This window comes from Dipodomys merriami, unplaced genomic scaffold (genome assembly GCF_024711535.1).
Source record: "Dipodomys merriami isolate MVZ:Mamm:240054 unplaced genomic scaffold, mDipMer1.0.p SCAF_670, whole genome shotgun sequence".
In the NCBI taxonomy this organism is placed as follows: domain Eukaryota; kingdom Metazoa; phylum Chordata; class Mammalia; order Rodentia; family Heteromyidae; genus Dipodomys; species Dipodomys merriami.
In genome coordinates, this window is record NW_027206258.1 from 305,994 (window position 1) to 329,735 (window position 23,742).

At 43.6% G+C, this 23,742-nt stretch overlaps 1 protein-coding gene across 5 annotated transcripts in view; it reads left to right on the plus strand.

The window, feature by feature from the left end:
• Nucleotides 1-735: 735 nt before the first annotated feature.
• Nucleotides 736-23,742, plus strand: part of LOC138815810 (fermitin family homolog 2) — a 74,375-nt gene continuing 51,368 nt past the window's right edge. For 2 of the 5 annotated variants that reach the window (XM_070005166.1, XM_070005165.1), the window contains exons 1-2: nt 1,877-2,025; nt 2,368-2,533. In XM_070005166.1, the coding sequence (XP_069861267.1) occupies nt 2,377-2,533 (157 nt within the window). In that variant the 5' untranslated portion in view covers nt 1,877-2,025; nt 2,368-2,376. Of the gene's footprint in view, nt 819-1,875; nt 2,026-2,367; nt 2,534-23,742 lie in introns of those variants that run through there. The other 3 variants (XM_070005163.1, XM_070005162.1, XM_070005167.1) reach the window with 3 other exon arrangements.

Below are 23,742 nucleotides of genomic sequence, written 5' to 3' on the forward strand. Positions count from 1 at the left end.
AGATAATCTCTTGATTTCATAGCTTCATGTAGTTTTTTTTTTTTTACCCTCACAAGGATTTCCCTATTTCATTACGTTTTTCTGTGTATTTAAATTTTTTAATTGCTATTGTAAAGGCGATGTATAGAGGTTGGCTACAGTCACATAGGTCAGGTAAAGAGTACATTTCTTTTTGGACAATGTCACCCCTTCCCCTCACCCAATTTTTCTCACCCAAGCCCATCCACAAGTTGTATATTTTCAACATAGTGTCTAGTGAGTACCTTTGCTGCATTTGTTCACCCTAGTCTATGTTCTTTTAACATCATAATTTACATAAACACTTCTTCCTTCTTAGACAATTATATTGTGCCTCCATGAACGCTTTGGAACATTCATGGGTAGGAATAATTGGAGAGCAGCAAGACTAGAAACAACGCATCAATTTCTCCATGATGACTAGCTTAAATTCACTATAGTGGTTTCTCCTATTTGTGTGTGTGTGTGCCAAACCTCTGGCATTTTGACTAAATTTTACTGTGTTCACTTAAGAGTCCCACCCGCTTTCTTCAGGCTCTACCCTCCAGCTGTGGAGCAAGAACACTGGATTATTTGCCCGGTTGGGACAGTTGGAGACCAAGCGACTTAGAAAACGGGCATCTTTTGCGGTATCTGTTAGGGAGTCTTTCCTGCCCTGGATATTTTGGAGTCGTGCATTTGCTAGTAAGGCAGTCTGCCTGGGTTGCTGCTTGTGAGTAGTCCCGTCTACACAGCGCAGCAGGCACTGTGCAGAGGCCAAGGAACCGGGCTGATCATCATCCCCGGCCAGTCCGCCACAGGTAAAGTTCTTCCCTTCTCCCCTGGGCCTGCAGGCACGGGGCGAGTGGAATCCCTTCCGAGCGCGGCGGTGGCGGGGTCCACGAGGTCCCTCCATCTACAATTGAGGTTCCCAGTGGCCGGGGGAGGAGGGGCTGCACACAGGCGCGCGCAGGGCACGTCCAGGCCGAAGGACGCGACTGGGAGCCCAGCCACCGCAGCCAGGGCTTCTCCCTGGGAGGAAGACGTGGGAGGCCGCCCCGGAGTCGCCTCGGGTGGGGGCTTCCGTCCTCGGTGCCGGGCTTCGCTGGCAGCGCGGTTGGGGCGCTTCCCCTCCCTCGGGGGGATCCTCATTCCTCCGTGGGGGTGCTCAGGGAGCTTGCGTGGACTTTGGGGAGTTCGTGCACCACCCCAATCCTCTCTCCAGCTCCTGGGGGCGAGACGGCGCCCCTCACCACGGGGACACTTCTGGATCCGCTCCAGGGGTGGGAAGGGGGCGGGAAGACCGCATCCCCCCCCTACCCCCCCATCGTCCCGGCCCTGGGAATTTCCTGTGGCCTTTTCTCACGGACAAGCCCCCTTCTCTCCCGTCCACCCTACTGTGGGGAGCGAGGGGACGCACCGTCCCTTGGGGGGGGCGCACCCAGCCCGCACCCCGCGCTCCGCTAACCTGCGGCGCGCCCCGCCGGCCAGCCGCGTCCCCGGAGAGGCCGCCCGCGCTCCCCGCGCTCCCCCTCCCCAGAACCCGCCGCCCAAAGCCCGGATGTTGGATTCCATCCCTGCGCCGGGTCCTTCTCTTCCATAAAAGGGCAGCGCGCTGAGATTGCCGCCGCGGCCTCCGGCGCCCACCGGCCCCGCCCCTCCTCCCCCCCCCTCCGACCCCTCCCCGCCCCGGGGCCCCGCCCCGCCGCGCTGCCCCCCTCCTCCTGGCCCGCGGAGCGCGGGGCGGCTCTGAGGGCCGAGGGGGGGGGAGGAGAAGGAGGAGAAGGAGGGCGGGGGGGGGGGGGGAGCGGACGCGCCCAGCCCGGGTGGACTGGGAAGGAGGGGCGGGTAGAGAGGGGTGGAGCGCGGGGAGCCAGGCGAGGGGCTGCGACGACGGGACTCCATTAGCCACTCGAGCCGGGCTGGGACGGTGCGCCTCGCCGGCTGTGGAGCAGGACGCGGTCGCCGCCGCCTTCGCGCCCGCCTGTTGCCGCGCGCGCCCCGTACCCCGAGCGCTCGGAGCGCACGGTGAGTCACCCGGGCCCGGCTGAGGTCCGGCCGGAGGGGCGGGGAGCCGCGGGCGCCAGGCTGCGGCCGGCTGGAGAAGCCGCCGAGGTCCGCTAGGCGCGGGCTGTGTAGCACAGGCGACGCCGGGGCCGCAGAGGGCCGCGCGGGCCGGGGCCGGGTCTAGGGCTGGGACTGGGACCGGGACCGGGACCGGGACCCGGGCGCGCCCGCCAGCCCGCTGGTCGGTCCTCGCTCCCTCGGCGTTGGCACGGGTCCTCCGCCCTCTCCCGGCCCACGCCGCGAGCTCGGGGGGGATTGGTCTTCCTTTGACGCTGACGAGAGCCATTTCCTCCACGCTCGCAGGAAGGAGCCATGGCCCTGGACGGGATAAGGATGCCAGATGGCTGCTACGCGGACGGGACGTGGGAACTGAGTGTGCACGTGACGGACCTGAACCGCGACGTCACCCTCCGGGTGACCGGGGAGGTGCACATCGGAGGGGTGATGCTTAAGTTGGTGGAAAAACTCGGTGAGTAGCACCCTCACCGCGTCCGCGCACCGACTCCCGCAGCGCGGGGAGGGGGGAGGGGACGGGGGCCCGAGGCCGTCGACGGGGAGGGGGGGGCGCCGCGGATCCGCGCCTCGCGTCCCCGGCTCTGGAGGAAAAAAAAGGGAAATCTGGCAATGTTTAAGCCGGGAGACCTGTCCCCCTTGGCATCTGTTCGGTTCCATTCTTCAGGGTTTTCCTAAGTGCAGCCTGCCCGTTAGGGAGGCGGGCGGACTCCTGAGCTCTTCTCCGCGGCCGATCCTGCCGTTGGAAGCCGTGCGGGGTGGGGTGGGGTGGGTCGGGGGAGACGGTGTGTTGCGATCGGGGACGCTCCACGTCCCCTCGGCGCGCCCCCCGGTGTGGGTGAGGCTTGGTGTGGAGGGCAGTGCGCCATCGAACTGGAAAATGTGCCACTCACGGGTCTGGAGTGTCTGCTTGTACGTGACGGGACGGCATTCAGAAATACAAAACACGTCCCGGCCTCCACTCCTACCCCGGGGTGGGGCACTGTGGGGCCAACTGGGTCTCCGTGGTGCGTTTCGGAAGTCAGCTATTTCGAGCATTCCGTTTTATACTAATACCAAGCCAGAGAACGAACTCTGTGCTACAAGGCGACTCGAACTAATTCGGGCTGCCTTCGGACCCGGTGTTAAATGGTAGGATAGCTTACAGTCTTAAGAACATTCCCTCCCCCCCCCCCACATATTTTGTGATGAATGGAAGTATTTTCACCAGGAAAGATCCACCAAATAGATGAATCTGGAGGTCATTACTCAGGGGGACTTCTTTCTTGGGGTTCTAAAGCTTTCTCTGTATAATGTAGTTGTGGTAAGGTAGTATGTATGGGATTGTCTTTCTTGGGCTGTTTTTGTTGTCTGTTTTCTTTTAAACAGCACTTAACTCTTCAAGCCAATTAGGAAAAGTAGAGAAGTTAGTTATCAGGGAATGTATTTCTTACTAAGAGTATTGTTTGAAATAGCAATCTGATAAGGCTTACAGAATTCATTTAAGTGGACCTTCTTTGTGATCCTAAAGGGAATTTTTAATTATTGAAGGACTAAAGGAAAACTCCTTGCAGGGTAGTCTCCTCCCTAGGGCTGCCCCTTGTTAGGCTCCAGGGAGAGTCCTCCCTCCCTCCCTTTTGAAAATTACATTTTGCTGAGTTAACAAATTAACTGTCAGTTAACAGTTTTATCTGGTTGGGATAATTAGTCGCTGAAATATCTATGGACGCACTGGCATGAGATTATTTAATGATGAAAATATCAAATGTAATTTGCATTTCCTGTTTTAAATGGGAACAAGCGTTTGTATCAGTTTGCCTTATATGTGATAAAGAGACTTTATAAAAATATTTGTCTTTAGGAAGATTTTTTTTTAATATGGCTGAAAAGGAGCTGCTGAAGGTGACTGAGACAACTTGTAATTCTCAAAAGCCAGGCTTTAATGAATAAATAATGCTTTCTACTATATTTATATTGTTGTATTGATTATAATTGCTGGTTATGAAATCGGTCAAAAATAGACATGTAGAGGATAAAGTATTTTCAGTAAGAGCTGATATGAATTTTAAGTAATTTTAATTTGTTATTGTAATTGTAATCTTTTAATGCTAATGGATTTTCAGTTGTAATGCAGTGTAAAGGAGCCTAATGCTAGGAAATGGGGTGCATATGAACCTTTTCATCTGAATCCTTTCTTTTTTTGGGGGGGTCTGTCGTGGGGCCTGAACTCTGGGCCTGGGGACTGTCCCTCAGCTCTTCAGCTCAAGGCTAGCGCTCTACCACTTGAGCCTCAGGGCCACTTCCGGCTTTTTCTGCTTATGTGGTGCTGAGGAATTGAACCTAGGGCCTCATGCATGCAAGGCAAGCACTCTACCACTGAGCCACCTTCCCAGCCCCTGAATCCTTTCTTGAAGTGAATAACTAATCTCACTTGTTTTAAGCTCCAAATAAAAAGTGCTTGTCAGCATAATTCTGATTTTCCTGTTTGAAAAAGTAGGGCTTCATTTTTATTTATTTATTTTTTTGGCTGCAGATTTTTAGAATTAGGTATTTTGAGTAAGTTATTTTGTTACTTACTGGCAAGTAGATGGAGAAGTTGACCAGGGCAGCATTTAATGTGCACAAGACCAGGCTTTGTCAAATTAGGAAAGAATTTTTGTAATTTTTCAGGTTTGCCTTCTGAAGCTCTGACCTATGTCACTGACAGTATTGAAGGGCAAACTGGATGACTGCTTGTCAGCAGTGGCTAGCTGAGATCAAAGCAGGTTGCAGAATCCAGATAAGAGGTGGAGATGGTGGTAGGGTTGTAATGGCACACAGCCTGGCATTCCTGGATTGCAGAGCAGTGATGGGTGATTAACAGAACCTGGCTGCAATGGCCAAGGAGCAGTTAATGACAGAAGGTATTCAGCAGCCTCCACTTACAATTTCAGAATTCCAAATACCTGTCTGATATGCCTCTCAATGTCATTGGATCCTGAATGAATACTGAGGCATTATGTTTTCAGGCTGTCTTCCTATGTGATGTTCAAGGCAGGAATTCATTTTCTGGACTTCAAAGATCCCAGGATGGCCCCTTTCAACTTTACATTAAGATGTGTGCACATGTGAAGCTCTGGGAAAAGGCTACCTGACTTTTTTTTTTTTTGTCGGTTGTGGGGCTTGAACTCTGGACTTGGGCACCGTCCCTGCGCTCTTCAGCTCAAGGCGAGTGCTCTACCTCTTGAGCCACAGCGCCATTTCCGGTTTTCTAGTGGTTTATTGGAGATAAGAGTCTCACGGACTTTCCTGCCCTGCTCCGGCTGGCTTTGAACCGTGCTCCTCAGATCTCAGCCTCCTCAGTAACTAGTATTACAGGTGTGACGCACTGGCGCCCAGCTTGGCTGCCTGATTTTTGTCTCAGATTTCTCCTTGTGATCAGAAAAGGTTTTGAGATGGTAGTTTAGCCCTTGAATATCAGTTTTATTGTGAAGCTACAAACTGGTTTTTGTTGTTGTTGGTGGTGGTGGTGGTGGTGGTGGTTTGGGGCTTGATTCCAGGCCTGAGTGCTATCCCAAAGCCTCTTTATGCTCAAGGCTAGTGCTCTACCACTTGTGGGGGGCACAGTGCCACTTTTATTTTTTTAGTAGTTAATTGGAAGTAAGAGTCTCACAGAGACATTTTGCCTGCACTAGCTTCGAACCATGATCCTCAGATCTCAGCTTCTTGTGTAGCTAGGATTTCAGGTGTGAGCCATTGGGGCTGGGTGAAATGGCGATATTTTAATTAAGTGAAAAAAAAGCATAAATAATAATTTTTGCACTTTATAAAGCATTTCAGAAAGGTCACCAAGATATTATTCTTAGATTTATGACTTTATTTTATTTTCTATGTTATTGGGGCTTGAACTTGGTCTGGGTACAATGCTGTTTTGTTGGGGTTTTTTTTTGCCATTCCTGGGGCTTGAACTCAGGGTCTGGGCACTGTCCCTGAGCTTCTTTTGCTCAAGGCTAGCACTCTACCACTTGAACCACAGCTCCACTTCTGGCTTTTTCTGTGTATGTGGCACTGAGGAATTGAACCCAGGGCTTCATGTATGCTAGGCACACACTCTACCACTAAGCCACATTCCCAGCCTCTGTCCCTTAGCTTTTTTTTTTTTTTTTTTTTTTGTCGGTTGTGGGGCCTGAACTCTGGGCCTCGGCGCTGTCCCTCAGCTCTTCAGCTCAAGGCTAGCACGCTACCACTTGAGCCTCAGCCCCACTTCCAACTTTTTCTGCTTATGTGGTACTGAGGAATCGAACCCAGGGCCTCATGCATGCAAGGCAAGCACTCTACCACTGAGCCACCTGCCCAGCCCTCCCTTAGCTTTTTTGCTCAAAGCTGGCACTCTACCACCTGAACCACAGCTCTACTTTCAGCTTTTTGGTGGCTCACTGGAGATAAGTGTCTTATGGACTCGCCTGCTGAGCTTTAAACCTTGATATTCTGTCTCAACTTCCTAAATAGCTAGGATTTATAGGCACCTGACAACTTTGACTTTAATTCAAAAATTTGAAAGTTCTCTTTCTAATTCTTAATGTAAAATACATTTGTCATTCTGCATTAGTACTGAAGAAAAAAAAAGTGGGGATGAGAATGTGACCCTAGTAGTAGAGCACTTGCCCTCAGCTCAAGCTGCAGTAACACCAGAAAAAAAAGGATTTAAGCTAGTACTAATGCTTAGCCAGATGTAGTAGCTCACAGCTGTAATTCTAGCTACTTGAAAGATAGGGATATGGAGAGACCTCATCTCAATAACTCAATAAGTAGATAATGGGGGGCTGGGAAGGTGGCTCAGTGGTAGAGTGCTTGCCTTGCATACATGAGGCCCTGGGTTCGATTCCTCAGCACCACATAAGCAAAAAGAAAAAAACTGGAAGTGGCACTGTGGCTCAAGTGGTAGAGCGCTAGCCTTGAGCTGAAGAGCTGAGGGACAGCGCCCAGGCCCAGAGTTCAGCCCCACAACCGGACCCAAAAAAAAAAAAAAAGTAGATAATGGGGATGCATCTATGGTCCCACCTATACTGGGTACCACAGGTTGGAGGACCTTCATCTGAGGTTGGCCTGGAGAAAAAAGCAAGACTGTATCTGGAGAAAACCCTAAAAGGAAGAAAGGGCTGGATGTTTGGCTCAAGTGGACCTTGAGATCAAACAAAACATGAAAAAAACAAAAAAATCTTTAGTACTAGAAGAAAGAAAGGGATAAAGAAAAATAAAATAATGTATTCATAAATGAATGGTCTTTGTTTTGGTGTTTTCTGTTTGTTTTTTTGTTTTTGCCAGTCCTGGGGCTTGAACTCAGGGCCTGGGTACTGTCCTTGAGCTTCTTTTTGCTCAAGGCTAGCACTCTACCACTCAAGCCACAGCACCACTTCTGGCTTTGTCTGCTTATGTGGTCCTGAGGAATTGAACCCAGGGCCTCATGCATGCAAGGTAAGCACTCTACCACTGAGCCACCTTCCCAGCCCTAACATTTGCTTTTTTAAAGACCAATTTCTTCCTCTCTACAAAATTCCTTTTAGATGGAGAGTAAAGAATTGATAGTAATGTAGTGCTCACTGAATGGAAGTCTCCAGCTCCCAGCTCCATGAGCTTGGAGGGAGAATTGCCTATGCGACTTAATTTCTTCTAGCTGGTTCTGTGAGAGTAAGGAACCATGACATTGGGTTAAGTCAGGTCCCACGATACAGATGCAGAAAGGCAATTTGAAGGACTCAGGATGACTAAAAAAAGGGTATATGGAACTAACTAATTTGTGAATAGGGCCTTTAGTTTTGAAGTATATTATGTCATAATAACAAAGTACATTTCTGCCAGAATTGCATGTTGAGATCCAGTTCGATTGTGAAGTTAGCATACATGACACTAAAAAACCTCATAGGTCTTAATAAAATTACCATTAAAAATCCTGTTTACTCAGGAGGCTGAGGTCTAAGAGTCACAGTTCAAAGCCAGCCCAGGCAGGAAAGTTCTTGAGATACTTACCTCCAGTTAGCCAGCAAAAAGCCAGAAGTGGAGCTGTGGCTCAAGTAGTAAAGTGCTAGCTTTGAGCAGAAAAGCTCAGGGATATCACCCAAGCTCTGAGGTCAGGCCCCAGAACTGGCATGGGCATAGCATGCCCGCACGTACACATACCTTAAAAATAATTGGGGAAGGGAGGGAGGGAGGGGATGGTAGGGAGAAAACAATGGAGGGGGTAACAATGTTCAAGAGGAAGTGTACTCATTACCCCACTCATGTAACTGTAACCCTCTGTATAGAATCTTTACAATAAAAAAATTAAAAAAAAAAAAAATAAGCCTGGCAGAGATGGTGGCCGCACACCTATAATTCTACTCAGGAGACTGAAATCTGATGATTCCTGACTGAAGCCAGCCAGGGCAGAAAAATCCAGACTTCTAACCTGCAAAATGCGAGAACTGGAGACTGTAGCTTATTAGAGCACCAGTTGTGAACAAGAAAGAGCTCAAGGCCCTGAGTTCAAGACTCAGTACTGGCTGGCACACACACACACACACACACACACACACACACACACACACACACACACACACACACACACACACACACACACACACACACACACACACACACACACACACACACACACACACACACACACACACACACACACACACACTGGCTGGCACACACACACACACACACTTCCCTAAAGAGATTTCCAAGTATTAATTTATTGCATCTCCAAAAATACGTTTCTTCAGTGAGCACCAGGTAAAGAAGTTAGACGGCATTAGGAGCATTGTTACACAAAAAATGCTGTAAACACTGGGATCAGAGCTGGCAAGATACATACAGGAAGAGAGATGGGCGTAACTGTGGACAGTTACTTTCCCATAGTCATACTTTGCTCCCTGGCGAAGATGCATGCACTTAGTGGGACCACGTCCATGCTGTTATAATACTGTTTTTCTCTTGAGGGCTTATGGTTGATATCATAGAAGTTAAATATCTACATAATGCAAACTCATTTCCTTTGTGGTAAAATATATTTAAAGAAATTTTTGCTGGGTGCCATTGGCTCACACCTGTAATCCTAGCTATTCAGGAGGCTGAGATCTGAGAATTGCTGTTTGAAGCCAGCCTGGGCAGGGAAGACAGCCAGACTCTTACCTCCAGTAAATTACTCAAAAATACCAGAAGTGGCACTGTCGCTCAAGTGGGAGTACTATCCTTGAGAAAAAAAAAAAAAAAATCAGGGCCCAGAGTTCAAGCTCCAACACTGGCAGAGAGGGAGAGAGATTTTTTTTTTACAGGAGGCAACAGTGGGAGGATCATGGTTGGAGGCCAGTCTGAAAGTGGCAAGTTAAAAGGATCAGGGTTCCAAGCCATTCTGGGCAAAAAAAAAAAAAAAAAAAAAAAGCAAAGACTTTACATCCGTAAAATAACTAAAGCAAAAAGTGCTGGCACTTAACAAGGCCCTGAATTCTAAACCCCAGTACAACCACCAAAAAAGGTTTCGAAGAATGTTGGAGTTGGGGTGGAAGGATCAATAGTGAAAACATATTAAAGTGAATCAAGTCTTAATTAAGTCTGATAACAAATTCACTCAGTTTATACACTCAGTTTTTACACAGTTTGTAAATGAGCCACAGGAACTGAATAGAGGACAGTCCTTAAACTTTATTGTAATCTTACAGCACCTTTCAAAGTGTGGAATATGTAGGTACATTGTATGGCATTTGCTGCCTTTAAATTTTTTCCTGCTATGTTTTGTGCCTAGTTTTTATAAAGTCTTGCTTCATTCTAGAATATGGTTTCATTCTAAAAAGTGCTGTTTCATAACTAGAATTGACTTATTTATAGGGATACAGTACTAAAAAAGAATATATCAGGTTTTATTCAGTTACTTAGAAAATACCTTGTTGGTAATGTCTAAAAGCTTTTGAATAAAATTGAGAGAAAACACTTCAAATTTAACTTCTATATCCAGCACTTCAATTATTAAAATTTGAAACTAGGTTCAAAAGGTAATTCAATGATACTGTATAAACTTCATCTGGACCATGTGTTAGTATTTTGGCATTTGTTTTCTCACCTTTTGGAGCCATTGGAGTAAGTTGTTGGCATTGTGATCTTTTATCCCTGAATGCTGGCCCTATCACTTACTGATCTGTATTATCCTTGGACAACTAGTCCTACATGCTGGGTAAGCTCGGACTGTGAAATGGGGTTCCTAGTAGATTTTGATGAGAATTAAATAGACAATATATAATGAAGATGCTTTATAGACATTTTTAGTGCTAGGTAAATGAGAGTGGTTATTTTTTAAGTAGATTGAAAGTCTCTGAGAATATTGAATTGATGAGAGGAGGAAAAGATGGTTAAAAGGTAATCTGGAATGTTTTAATAAGTTTTGGCTTTATTAGTGGGAAATTGTATTCCTCAGAGTTTAGTTGGGGAATTTTCTATTCCCACCCGTAAACAACAGGAAAAATAGTTGCCATTCCACTCTTAGGCTTTTGAAACAAACACCTGTGTCAGAAATGTAACAAAGAACTATTTTACTGCTGTTTTCCTGAGATTTCTGAAATGCAGTAGACCAATAAGTAGAAAGTAGTATTTCAAGGACTTGGAAATTTTATAGCCATGATAGTTCAGCAGTAAATTAATTCTCTACTTAATACATTTAATAAGAGCATTTTTTGTTTTTATTCTTTTACTCATTTCCAACAAAGGAATGATACAAAATTGTTTTCTTGGTATGTGCAAACATTGGTCTTTTAAATACTGTAAGAAAAAAAGGTAAAGTATGAAAGGCTTTTTTGGTGTGTCCTTTGGTTGTTGATACTGTTTTAGAGATGCTGAAGATCAAACTCAGGTTCTGGAAATGTTAGGCAAGCACTCTACCATTGAGCCACAGGCTCAGCATTGTCTGTAGTGTTCTCATTTAAATAGTTTCTTCATTTCCTTTAAAAAGGATATACCGGGCTGGGAAGGTGGCTCAGTGGTAGAGCGCTTGCCTTGCATGCTCGAGGCCCTGGGTTCGATTCCTCAGCACCACATAAGCAAAAAGAAAAAAGCCGGAAGTGGCGCTGTGGCTCATAGTGGTAGAGCGCTAGCCTTGAGCTGAAGAGCTGAGGGACAGCGCCCAGGCCCAGAGTTCAGGCCCCACGACCGGACCCCAAAAAAAAAATAAAATAAAATAAAATAAAAAGGATATACCTGACCAAGAAATATTTTGAAAAATAAGGCAATTTTTTGTTTTTAAGAGATGTGACACTGTAATTTGATTTATGGTACAAATTTATCTCTGCTGTAATTTTTTTCTGAAATGTATACAGTATGTTCATTAAAATTAGCTTATGCTATAATTACATTGTACATGAGGCATCATTCTTTTTTTTTTTTATGAGGCATCATTCTTAACAAATTATTTGCAGCATTATAGTATTTTTTTTCTTAAAATTTTTTTTTCCTCATGCCAGTTCTGGAGCTTGAACTCAGAGCTTAGGCACTGTCCCTGAGCTGTTTTTGATCAAGGCTAATGCTCTACCACTTGAGCCACATTTCCACTTTCATCTTTTTGTGGTTAATTAGAGATAAGAGTCTTACAGTCTTTTCTGCCCAGACTAGCTTTGAACCATGATCCTCAGATCTGTAGTTAGGATTACAGGCGTGTGCCACTAGCACCAGGCTTTTTTTGTCAGTTATGGGGCCTGGGCACTGTCCCTCAGCTCTTCAGCTCAAGGCTAGCGCTCTACCACTTGAGCCACAGTGCCATTTCAGTGCTGAGGAATTGAACCCAGGGCCTCATGCATGCAAGGCAAGCACTCTACCACTGAGCCACCTTTCCAGTCCCAGGCTTGAAGTTTTATTTCTCTTGGATAACAAAAATACCTAATTAGGACCCAAAGTATGTGCTTAAAATTATAAGAAACTGCCAAGCTGTCAGCACATTATATTTTTAATTCCATTTGGTATAGTGTGAGAATTTCTAGTTTGCTGGGTTCAATCTCCAGCACAAAAATAATAATAACTTGTTGGTCCCAGTCCTCCCCAACCCTCAGAATTGTCAGGTTTTGTTGTTTCACTTTCAGCCATTTAAATAAGGATATGGAGGAGCTCTTCAGGTACTCACTTACCTTGTGTACCGTCTTTTGGATGAGTTTTAGTTTGTATTGTGGATACATGTTGTCAGTTTTTGGTTTTGCAAATATTTTCTAACAGTCTACAACTTTTCCCTTCTTCCCCTCCCCTCCCCTTTTCTCCCTCTCTTCCTTTATTTCTCACAGATACATGTATTCATGCCACATAGTAATGGCATTTTCGCAAGTGTAGAGCAATGCTCCATGTTCCATCTAGCATAGTTCGCTGCAATCTTTAATGAGCAAGTACAGGATCAGAACCTTTCATACCTTTGCCTTTATCTGTACTCCTGATTTTATAAATGATGACCTCATTAACCTTACTGCTACTCAAATTTCTGGTGAAATGGGTTACCAGAAGGCTTCATAGAGACACGACAATTTTAATAATGCATCTTGATAGGACTAGAACCTCAGTCAGCTGTATCTTCAAGGGGCAGAAGTTTGTGTGTGTGTACACGTGTGTGTGCATGTGCACTAGTCCTAGGGGTTGAATTCAGGGCCTGGGCACTTCCCTGAGGTTTTTTGCTCAAAGCTAGTGCTTTACCCCTTGAACCTCAGCTCTGTTTCTGGCTTTTTGATGATTTATTGAAGCGTATCATAGTCTTCCTGCCCAGGCTGGCTTTGAACCACAGTTCTCAGATCTCAGCCTCCTTAGATAGCTAGGATTACAGGTATGAGCAACTGGTGGCCAGCAAATGTCCTTCATTTTAATGACGTTCAGTTTATCAGGTGTTTTTTGTTTTTATTATTACTTGTTTGTTTTGTTGGTTCTGGTGCTTGAACTCAGGGCCTAGGTGCTGTCTCTGAGCCTCATTTTGTTCAAGGCTGGGGTTCTATCATTTGAGCCACAACACCACTTCCAGCTTTTTCTGAGTAGTTCATTGGAGATAAGAATCTCAGAGACTTTTTTTGCCCAGGCTGGCTTCAAACTGAAATCCTCAGACCGAAGCTCCTAAGTAGCCAGGATTACAGGTGTTAAGCCGGTGACTGATACTCAGATCTCAGTCTCCCAAGTAGAATTAGAGGTTTCAACCTCCTGAATAGCCAGGATTACAGGCCCACCTACTCAGGAGACTGAGATCTGAGGGTCTCGGTTCAACGCCAGCCCAGGCAGGAAAGATGGTGAGACTCTTATCTCCAATTATCCACCAGAAAACCAGAAGTGGCACTGTGGCTCATGTGTAGAGCACTAACATTGAGCTGAAGTGCTAAGGGACAATACCCAGAGTTCAAACCCTACAACTGACCCCACTCCCCCAAATTGTCATATGTGAAACACCTAAAGGTCTAAACGATTTTGTTCTATACATTTTATAAATGAGTGATTGTGTATTTGAAAGGAAACAATTATGTCAATTTAAATACATCATACCAAGTGAAAATATTATTTTAATTTTTAACAATTATTTTTATTTTAGAATAGTCTTGTTTGTTGATTCCATTGGAAACTACTTTCATTCATAAAAATGGACCTACAGTGCAGTTTTTCAAGCAAAGAATGATCTCTTGGTCTAATTCTGTAGAAGAAATGAGTTAAATTTAGTTCCAGATCTTGGCCATGTACTATGTAGTTAGAGGAGTTAGGAGGATGGGGTCAGAGGAGGGGAGGGGTTATTCAAAATTTGTCCCCTGCCCTTTGTAAAGTGTACTATCATAGTAGCTTTTGAAAATTGTTCTTCGAATATAGTATCTCTGTAGATTAGAAGATATTAAAACAATAAAACACCTAAATATATTTAAGTGTATCTGGAGAGATACCATTATGGATGAAATTCAGTAATGAAAGTGTGATCTGCTTTGTATGCTGAGAATATTATATTTATTCATGTTGGCTTGCCAAGATTTATATATAGTTTATGGAATATTTTAAATTTAGATTAAAATGATATCTTTTTTTTTTTTTTTTTTTGGTCGGTCGTGAGGCCTGAACTCTGGGCCTGGGCACTATCCCTCAGCTCTTTAGCTCAAGGTGATTGCTCTACCACTTGAGCCACAGCGCCATTTCTGGCTTTTTCTGCTTTAAGTGGTGCTGAGGAATCAAACCCAGGGCCTCATGCATGCAAGGCAAGCACTCTACCACTGAGCCACCTTCCCAGCCCAGTCTTTAATTTTTATACCATACTGTAACTTCTAAATGCATCAAGTTTTTAAAAATCCATTATAATTTTACAACATCAATGTAAGAATATTTTTCTTAAATGAAACATGCAGAGCTGGACACTAATGACTCATGTTAATCCTAGCTATTCAGGAGGCTGAGATCTGAGGATCATGATTCAGAACCAGCCCCGGGAGGAAAGTCTGTCCCTTAGAGTCCATGCTGCACACAAGAACATTCCACTTCAGCAGAATCCCTTACTGTCTGCAGAAAATATTTTTATTTAATTATTTAAAAAGAGACTTTCTCTAATTAACCACAAAAAAGCAGAAGTGGACTTGTGGTTCAAGTGGTAGCATGCACAAAAGCTGAGGGACAGTGCCCAGGCCCCAAGTTCAAGCCTCAAGATCAGTGAGTGTGTTCGTGCGCACGCGCACACACACACACAATTCTAAATAAAGCACCAATAAAACATCATTATTGATTATTGATTATATTATTGATTATAGATGAAGTTGTATGTTGGGTGTTTCCCAGTTCAGGATTCCTTAATACAGTTCTTAGATGCAGATGAAAGAATTCTTAACTATCAAAATTAAACTTGAAAAAAAGCACATGATACATCAATTTAAAAAATGTTTTGAGGAAGTAGGGCTTTGGTTCACAGGGTAGACTGCTAGCCTTGAGAACAAAGAGGCTAAGGGACCGCCCCCAGGTCTTAGTTCAAGCCCTATAACCAACAAAAACAACAAAAAAAAAGTGCTTGTTTGTTTGTTTTTGTCTCTGGGCCTGGGGGTTGTCCCTTACCTTTTCAGCTCAAGATGAGCACTCTACCACTGAGCCTCAGTGCTACTTCCGGTTTTCTGGTGGTTTACTGGAGATAAGAGTGTCACAGATTTTTCTGCCCTGCTGGCTTTGAACGAGATCCTCGCCTCTCCTCAGCTCTCTGCCTCCTGAGTAGCTAGGATTACAGGCATGAACCAGGACTCCTGGCTCAAAAACAGTTTTGAAGCCAGGCACTGGCGCCACACACACACACACACACACACACACACACACACACACACACACACACACACACACACACACACACACACACACACACACACACACACACACACACACACACACACACACACACACACACACACACACACACACACACACACACACACACACACACACACACACACACACACACACACACACACACACACACACACACACTTCCCCCACCCCCTGGCTCAAAAACAGTTTTGAAGCCAGGCACTGGCGCCACACACACACACACACACACACACACACACACACACACACACTTCCCCCACCCCCTACACACACACACACACACACACACTTCCCCCACCCCCTGCAGGATAATAATGGGTTCTGCTGGAGGTGGAGTGTTCTTGTGCGCAGCATGGGCTCTGAGGGGCAGTCTGCCTGTCAGATTCCCTGCCTGTCAAAATCCTGTACCCTGTTCAGCTATGTGTGTACTAGGTTCTGTGACCTGCCACCTGTCTGTACTTCTGGTTCCTCATCTATGAGATGGAGATAGGATTTTGTTAGTTAATGCCCAGGAAGTGTTATAATATCTGTGATAGTAATGATTGCATTTGGGGCTATTTTGGTGGTTTATAAATCTTATACCAAGCGGTGGAAATAATAGTATTTTGTAAAAGATTAAAACTATATCTTTTTTTTTTTTTGGGGGGGGGGCGGGTCCGGTCGTGGGGCCTGAACTCCGGGCCTGGGCACTGTCCCTCAGCTCTTCAGCTCAAGGCTAGCGCTCTACCACTTGAGCCACAGCACCACTTCCGGCTTTTTTCTTTTTGCTTATGTGGTGCTGAGGAATCGAACCCAGGGCCTCATGCATGCAAGGCAAGTGTTCTACCACTGAGCCACCTTCCCAGCCCTGAAACTATATCTTTTATGAAGCTGAGGCCAATAATAGTAATTTAATTCTCTACAACAGTAGAATTGTATTTTAAATTCATTGTGCTACTGTTTACCAATATTCACAATATCATAAAGAACCAAATGCAAAGGTGTTTTAGGAGCAGTAGAGTTTATGCTTTAGCACATCTAAAATTGTAGCTAAACTGTGCCAAAATGAGCATTTCCATAAATTTAGCTAGACAGATGATTTCTTTAGAAGGTGAGTTTAGTCTAAGACCTGGCCACATAAGTAATAACAGGTCCTTGGATAAATTATAGAACTTCTAATGTTTAATCTCACTTTGTTTATGTAACTAAGAGCTAATATATTAACTAAATGTGGTTCAACAAAATTTTTAGTATTTAGTAGAATTAGTATAAGTAGTAATAAAATGTTACCCTTCAAATACTTTTTTTTGGGTCCGGTCATGGGGCCTGAACTCTGGGCTTGGGCGCTGTTCCTTAGCTCTTCAGCTCAAGGTTAGCACTCTACCACTTGAGCCACAGTGCCACTTCTGGCTTTTTTTTTTTTTTCATTTTTGCTTATGTGGTGCTTGGGAATCGAACCCAGAGCCTCAGGCATGCAAGGCAAGCACTCTACCACTGAGCCACCTTCCCAGCCCCCTTCAAATACTTTTTAAGCCTAAAACAAATTTCAGTTGTAACTTAAAATATTCTAATTGTAGTGCTTAATTAGAAACTCTTTAACTCTTGTCAATAAGGTGAATATTGGAAGATTTTCTTGTTTTTAATCAATTCTGTTTAATGGTTATGGAGTCTTTTAGTCTTTCTCTGAAGCTAGACTGCATGAGTTTGAAATAGTAGCTTTATTCCATATGAGCTTTGTGATCTCATTAGAGGAGTCTAAGCAGCCCTGCCATTTAGTTGCCTTCTAAGTAATATACCTCACCTCCGACCGTTGTGGTGAAAATTACATATGTAGTGGTGTGAAAAGCCCTTAGAATGTTCTTGTTTTTGCTTTTGTTTTTTGTGCAAGTATGGGGTCTGAACTTAGGACCTCACACTTTTGCTTAGCTCTTTTGTTCAAGATTGGTGCTCTACTACTTGAGCTACACCTCCACTTTGGCTTTTTGCTGGTTAATTGGAGATAAGAGTTTCATAGACTTTTCTGCCTAGGCTGGCTTCAAACAACATTCCTCAGATATTCCTGAGCTACTCCTAGTAGGATTACCTGTGCCTGGCTTAGGACAGTTGTTTGGTTTTTTTTTTAACGCACTTAATTAGTAGTAGCCATAAATAACTCGTGCTTACTTTGAGGAATTCCTCTTGGGTGCTGGACTTCTCACTAAGAAAGCATCTTACCTCATGAGTCTGGGGAATAAATATCTTAACCTAGAATGCCAGAGGTGAGATGACCCATTCAGCTGCAAACATTTCTGCATGTATGAAATTCTGTACACGGATGGTGTCTATTTAGGTTGTGGGGATGGAGGTACGTGAATTTGACCTCATTGGCAGAGCAACAGCAAAGATTTGTAGAAGACCAAGTATTATTTTAGGTAATGCAGTCTAATTCCCATTTTCAACATGAACAGTTTTCTGGTAACCACAATGAAAATAGAAAATTGCTTTAAGTTGATAGTTCTGTTGAAAACTGCCAAATAGTTGACATTTGAGCACAGCAAGATGATGGAGATCTGAAAGTATGAGTAATGGACTGGTCTTATATAAAGAGGCCAGATGGAAAAGTTAGGAAGAAGAAAGGCATTCTGGGTTAGTTGGGGATTACAGTGTTTGTGATGTGTAGCTAGTTTGGGGAAGTAGAAGATAAACTTACTTTAAGTAAGTGCAAGGTGACGATCGTTAATGCCTGCACTTGTTCTCTCATGTATCTTCTTAGTATTTTTAAATAAGAAAACTTGGAGTGAACAAATTTAACTCATTTTTTACCTTCAGTCCACTTAAAATCTTATTTAAAATTTTTTTTTGAATAGTAATTACAGTAATGTGGTGAGTGTTCTGGTAATTGAGATCGTGTTAGTACTGGAGTACTTGACCTGATATGTAGGAAAGACTTTCTGCAGGAAAGTTGCTTATAAGCTCAGATCTGAAGGTAATCAGTATTTGTTAGTGTTTTCTGAGAGAAGTTTAAAATGACACTTAATCTTTTGAATATAGCTATCCTTTAGAGACAAATCCAAATGGGTTGTGGTGGCTTAACCCTGTAATGCTAGCTTCTTAGGAAGTGAGATTGGGAGGATTGCAGTTTGAGCCAGCCTGGGAAAACAGTTATCAGGGGTGTATCTTTAAAAAGAAAAAAAAAAGCTGATCATGGTAACAGATGCCTGTCTTCCATCTGCATAAGAGGTGACAGTAGGAGGATCAAGTTTCAGGTTGTCTGGAGACCTTATCTCAAAAATAACTAAAGTGCTGGAGGTATGGCTCAAATGGTAGGGTACCATTTTAGCAAGTGCAAGGGTGCAAGTTCAAATCCCAGTACTACCAAAATAAGTAAGAGAAGGAAGGGGAGGAAAGGTTCCCACCTTTCTAGATCTGGACTCTGACTTGTCCTCCCAGAAACCCCATCTGCTCATATCCTCTCAATGAGGACTAGGATTTCACCATAGGAATTTGAGTGGATACAGACATTCAACCATAGCAGTTTCTAAAGGGGTTTCATAATTTGACATTGTCTACAGTGGTTAGCCATTGAAGCCTTACTGTAAAATCATGCTTTCCTTAGATTAATGGAAGCATTACTTTAACTGAAATTTGTTGGGAATTTGATATGTAAACAGTAGCTTCTGCTAATAGATTTAAAATGTTTCTTGAAATACAATAGAATTTTCTTTTTTGCCAGTCCTGAGGCTTGAACTCAGGGCATTGGCACTGTCCTTGAACTTCTTTTTTTTTTTTTTTTTTTTTTATTGTGGAAATACTGTACAGAGGGGTTACAATTACATGGGCAAGATCCTTGAACTTCTTTTGCTTAAGGCTAGCAATCTTCCACTTGAGCCACAGCACCACTTCTGGCTTTTTCTGTTTATGTGGTATTGAGGAATTGAACCTAGGACTTCACACATGCATGCTAGGCAAACACTCTGCCACTAAGCCACATTCCCAACCTAGGACTGATTTTGAAATCACTGCTTTTTGCAGTCAGTAGGCACATTTCAGTTACCACTAAAATAACACCAGTTTTCTAACAACATGGCTCACATTTTAACTCCTCCCACTTTAATTGTGTAATGTTATCTTAGAGTCAGTCTGTGGTTGGTCACTGCATGCCATCTGTGATTATTTACTACATACTTGTCAGTGATTTGCCACTGCATATCTGGTACACAGTTTACATTCAGCAGAGTGTATGCTTGCCTTACCTCCTTATCTCCCAGTGACAAACTTGTGTGTTATGTTATAAAAATGGATAATTAAAAGAGAACCATAAAGATAAAAGTGCAATAAAGTCAGCCAGGCATTGGTGGCTTGAGCCAGTGGCACACGCCTGTAATCCCTAGCTACTCAGGAGGCTAAGATCTGAGGATTGCTGTTTGAAGCCAGCTCCGGCAGAAAAGTCCTAATGAGACTCTTATCTCCAGTTAAGCACTCAAAAACCAAAAGTGATACTGTGGCTCAAATAGTAGAGTGCTAGCCTTGAGCAAAAGAACTCAGTGACAGGGACCAGGCCCTGAGTTCAAGCCCCATGATCAAAAAAAAAAAAAAAAAGTACAATAAAGAAACATAATAGATGTAGTAATATGATGCAAATTATATGTAAATGGAGCCACAGAAGAAATAGTACATCCTTTGTTTGTGATACTCTAGATATGCATGCAACCAAAGGAATTTAGTAAAGATAAATTTACTGACATAAGGAGGGTGGTGTAGGAGGAAGATGTCCCAAAGGAATTGATGCCAGGAAAAACCCCACTCATTAAAGGAGAGCAATCAAATATTTCAGACATTGAAAATACTCAGAATAGACACTGATCCAAACTTAAAAAAAGAAAATATAAATTTTTTCCTATGTCAAAGCACAAGAGATGCTTGTTCTACATGTTAATTTGCTAGGAAAAAGCAGGCACTGTTTGAATGTATTTATTTGTTTGATTGCATTGATGTTGATGAACTCAGGGTGTCTTGCTTTCTAGGCAGGTGCTTGAGACACAACTCCAGCCCTTTTTTGGTTTTAGCCCCTCACCCCTAGACAGGGCTCATTCTTAGACTGCTGTCATCCTGCCCTGTGTCTGGGATGACAGGTATTTACAATCAATCCCAGTTTGTTTGTTTAGAGGTCTTAACTTTATGGGTATGATGGTAGCTTTGTACCTCAGTCTTCCCAATTTCTGCTTCCTGAGTAGCTGAGATTACAGGTGTGTGCCACCATGTCTGGCCTCTGGAAATCAGTTAGTCTTTTTGTCCTCAAATTCAACATATCCCTGATTCTTTTTTCTCTTTAAAACAACTTTATCTTGATTAATGGATGAATGAATGAATTTGGATTGAAATCCTAACTCATGTCATGCTAACTTTTGTTACCTTAGGCCAAATTCTAGAATTTTGTTTCTCTCATTATAAACATTATAAAACAGGTATTATAAAAGTACTTATTCTTAGTGTGTTTTAAAAATTAAGTGAGTGAGTGCCAAGTGCTCAGGATGTATTAAATAAGTGAATTATAGTGTTGTGATTACTCAATTATCAGCTTGGCTATTTCCCTTCTAGTTGTCCTTCCCCAGGTGCACTAAATGTCATTGAGACTTAGGATTCTAACTGAGCCATTGTTCTTGTATTTGTTGTCTTCCCAGCAGCTGCTGCCTAAGGTCAGGCTGTGCTTCTCAGAATAGTAAAGTTCCTGCTGCCAGACACTCATACAGATTTTATTCCATTCTCATGAGTACTTTGTACGGCAGTCTCATGGAGAGTCGCTGTGTCTATAGGATAGTTTCTCTTTCTCTCCCTCCCCCCCCCCTCTGGTGGGGGAAGGGTTGAACTCAGAACCTTCTGCTTGCTCAGCTGCTACTCTACCATCTGAGCCATGTCTCCAGCTCTCATTTTGCTGGTCCCTTTGGAGATGAAGTATCTCAGACTTTTCTGCCAACACTGGTTTCAACCTCAGTCCTCCAGATCTCAGCCTCCTGAGTAGCTACACTTATAGGCATGAGCTAGAATTCACATATCTTTTTTTTTTTTTAATGCTTGTATATAATGTGTTCCAATCAAGCCCCCAACCACTCCTTGGCCCTCCTTCTCCCCTGCCCACTTTACTAACACAATTTCAAGAGGTTTCATTGTTCTATTTCCTTACTTACCAACAATTTATTTTGACAGTATCCATCCTCTTTCATCCTGGTCAGCCCAGCCCCCTCTCAGTAATTCTTCCCCACCACCAACAGAGCTTTTCCTTATATCTTTCAACTCCCTATTGATGAACAACTTTCATTGAGGTTCTTTATGCTGCTTGTATATATAGTCCAGTGTATTTCAAAATCACTCGCTTTCTTTTTCCCTTTCCCTTTTTCAAAGTAGTCCCTTAATTAGATTCATATTCTGTGTTTGCCCATTTATATAATTAAGTATGCAGATATACTCTCTCTCTCTCTCTCTCTCTCTCACACACACACACACACACACACACACACACACTCACACACTCACACGAATATACATCTTTCAGGGGGTAGCTTCCACAAATGAGAAAATATAAAATATCTTGTTGGGTTTTTTTTAGCTTGTTTGGTCACATTCAATACATCCTCCAATTCTATCCATTTTCCTGCTAATGACATGATCCATTTTACGATTGAGTAATATTCCAAGTATACACATACCATATCATTTTATTTTTTCTGGTCAGATGTGGGACTTGAACTCAGGGCATGAGTACTGTCCCTGAGCTTTTTGGTTCAAGGCTAGTACTCTTCAACTTTGAGCCACAGCTCCACTTCTAGTTTTCTAATAGTTGGTTGGAGATAGTTGTCTCACTGGACATTTCTGCCTGGGCTGGCACACTAATTTCCATAGTGGATGCACTAGTGTACTGTCCCATCAACAGTGTTTAAGAGTTTCTCTCCTTGCCTCTGTCCTGTATACTAGCCAGTGTTTATTGTTGTTTGTTTTCTTAATGACTGATGTTCTGCTGGGATGATATGGAATCCTAGTGTGGTTTTGATTTACATTTCCTTTAGAACTAAGGATACTGAGCATTTCTTCATCTATCTATTAACCATTTGTATTTCTTCGTGAATTGTGATTCAGTTGGCTTGCTCATTTATGGTAGATTCTTTGTTCTTTTGTTTAATTTTTTGAGTTGTTTGTATAGTCTGGGTATTAATTTTATCTGTTGAACAGCTGAAGAAGATTTTCTCTCATTCCATGGGTTGTCTCTTGGTTCTGGTGACTGTTTCTTTTGCTTTTCAGAAACTTGTTAATTTGAGGTAGTCTCATTTGTCAATTCTTGCTCCCCTCCTCTGGGCAGCTGGTAGATTCCAATATCTTTTAAGACCTAGGTAAAATGTTGGCCCTTCCTCTCTCTGCCTTGTAACTGCACCACAAGTGCTGCCTCCTCCACAGAAGCCAAAGGCAACAGTGCCAACAGACCATGGGCTGAAACCTTCAAAATCACGAACCAGAACAAACCTTCCGTCCTTACAACTTGATTGTACCAAGTTATTTTATTGCAATGATGGAAAGCTAACACAGGGTAAGAAAAACTTCTCTAAGCAAATGCAAGATGGAGACTGGGCACCAGTGGCTCACATCGATAATCCTAGCTACTCAGGACGCTGAGGTCTGAGAATCATGGTTCCAAGCCAGTCTGGGTAGGAAAATCAGTGAGACTCTTAATCTACAACTAAAGACCAAAAAAGCCAGAAGTTGAGCTGTGGCTCAAGTGGTAGAGTGCTAGCCTTGAGCAAAGAAGCTCAAGGACAGAGTGCAGGCCCTGAGTTCAAGCCGCAGGACTGGCAACATTAAAAACAAGAATATGAAAGATAGAGTGGAATAGGATGTACAAGGCCACTGAGACAGAAAAGAACTTACTGAGGATCCAGGGTGTCTGGAGCAGAGGAACAGTAGCACAGAATGAACTTGGAGTTGACAGCCCTTGTCATGAGCCTCCATAGGCCATGATGAGGCATTTGGATTTGCTTTAAATGCACTTGGAAGCTGTTGAAAAGAATTTGGCCTTCACAGGAACTGGCATAAAAGTGCTGACCAAGTCACTCTGACTGTTGGGTAAAATGCTGTGGAACCAAGGCAGTTCAGGAGCTATTGCCATGGTCAGTACAGAGGCTGGCAGTGTGAGGATGTCAGTGGAACATGGTGGAAGAGAAGTTGAGGCAGCTTGTTGGTAAAAGTGGGGGAAATCTATGACCTAAGTTCCTGAGCAACTGGGCTGCTGTTTTATGCTGTTTAATAGCAGTGAGGGTGGGGGAAATTGCGTTAAGTTGTAGATATCTATTGTTATTTACTTCTGGAATCCACTTTCCTTTTAAAGTCATCATAATGTTTTTGATTGCTTCTGCTCTTTAAATAAAGGAATATTTAAGTATGTAT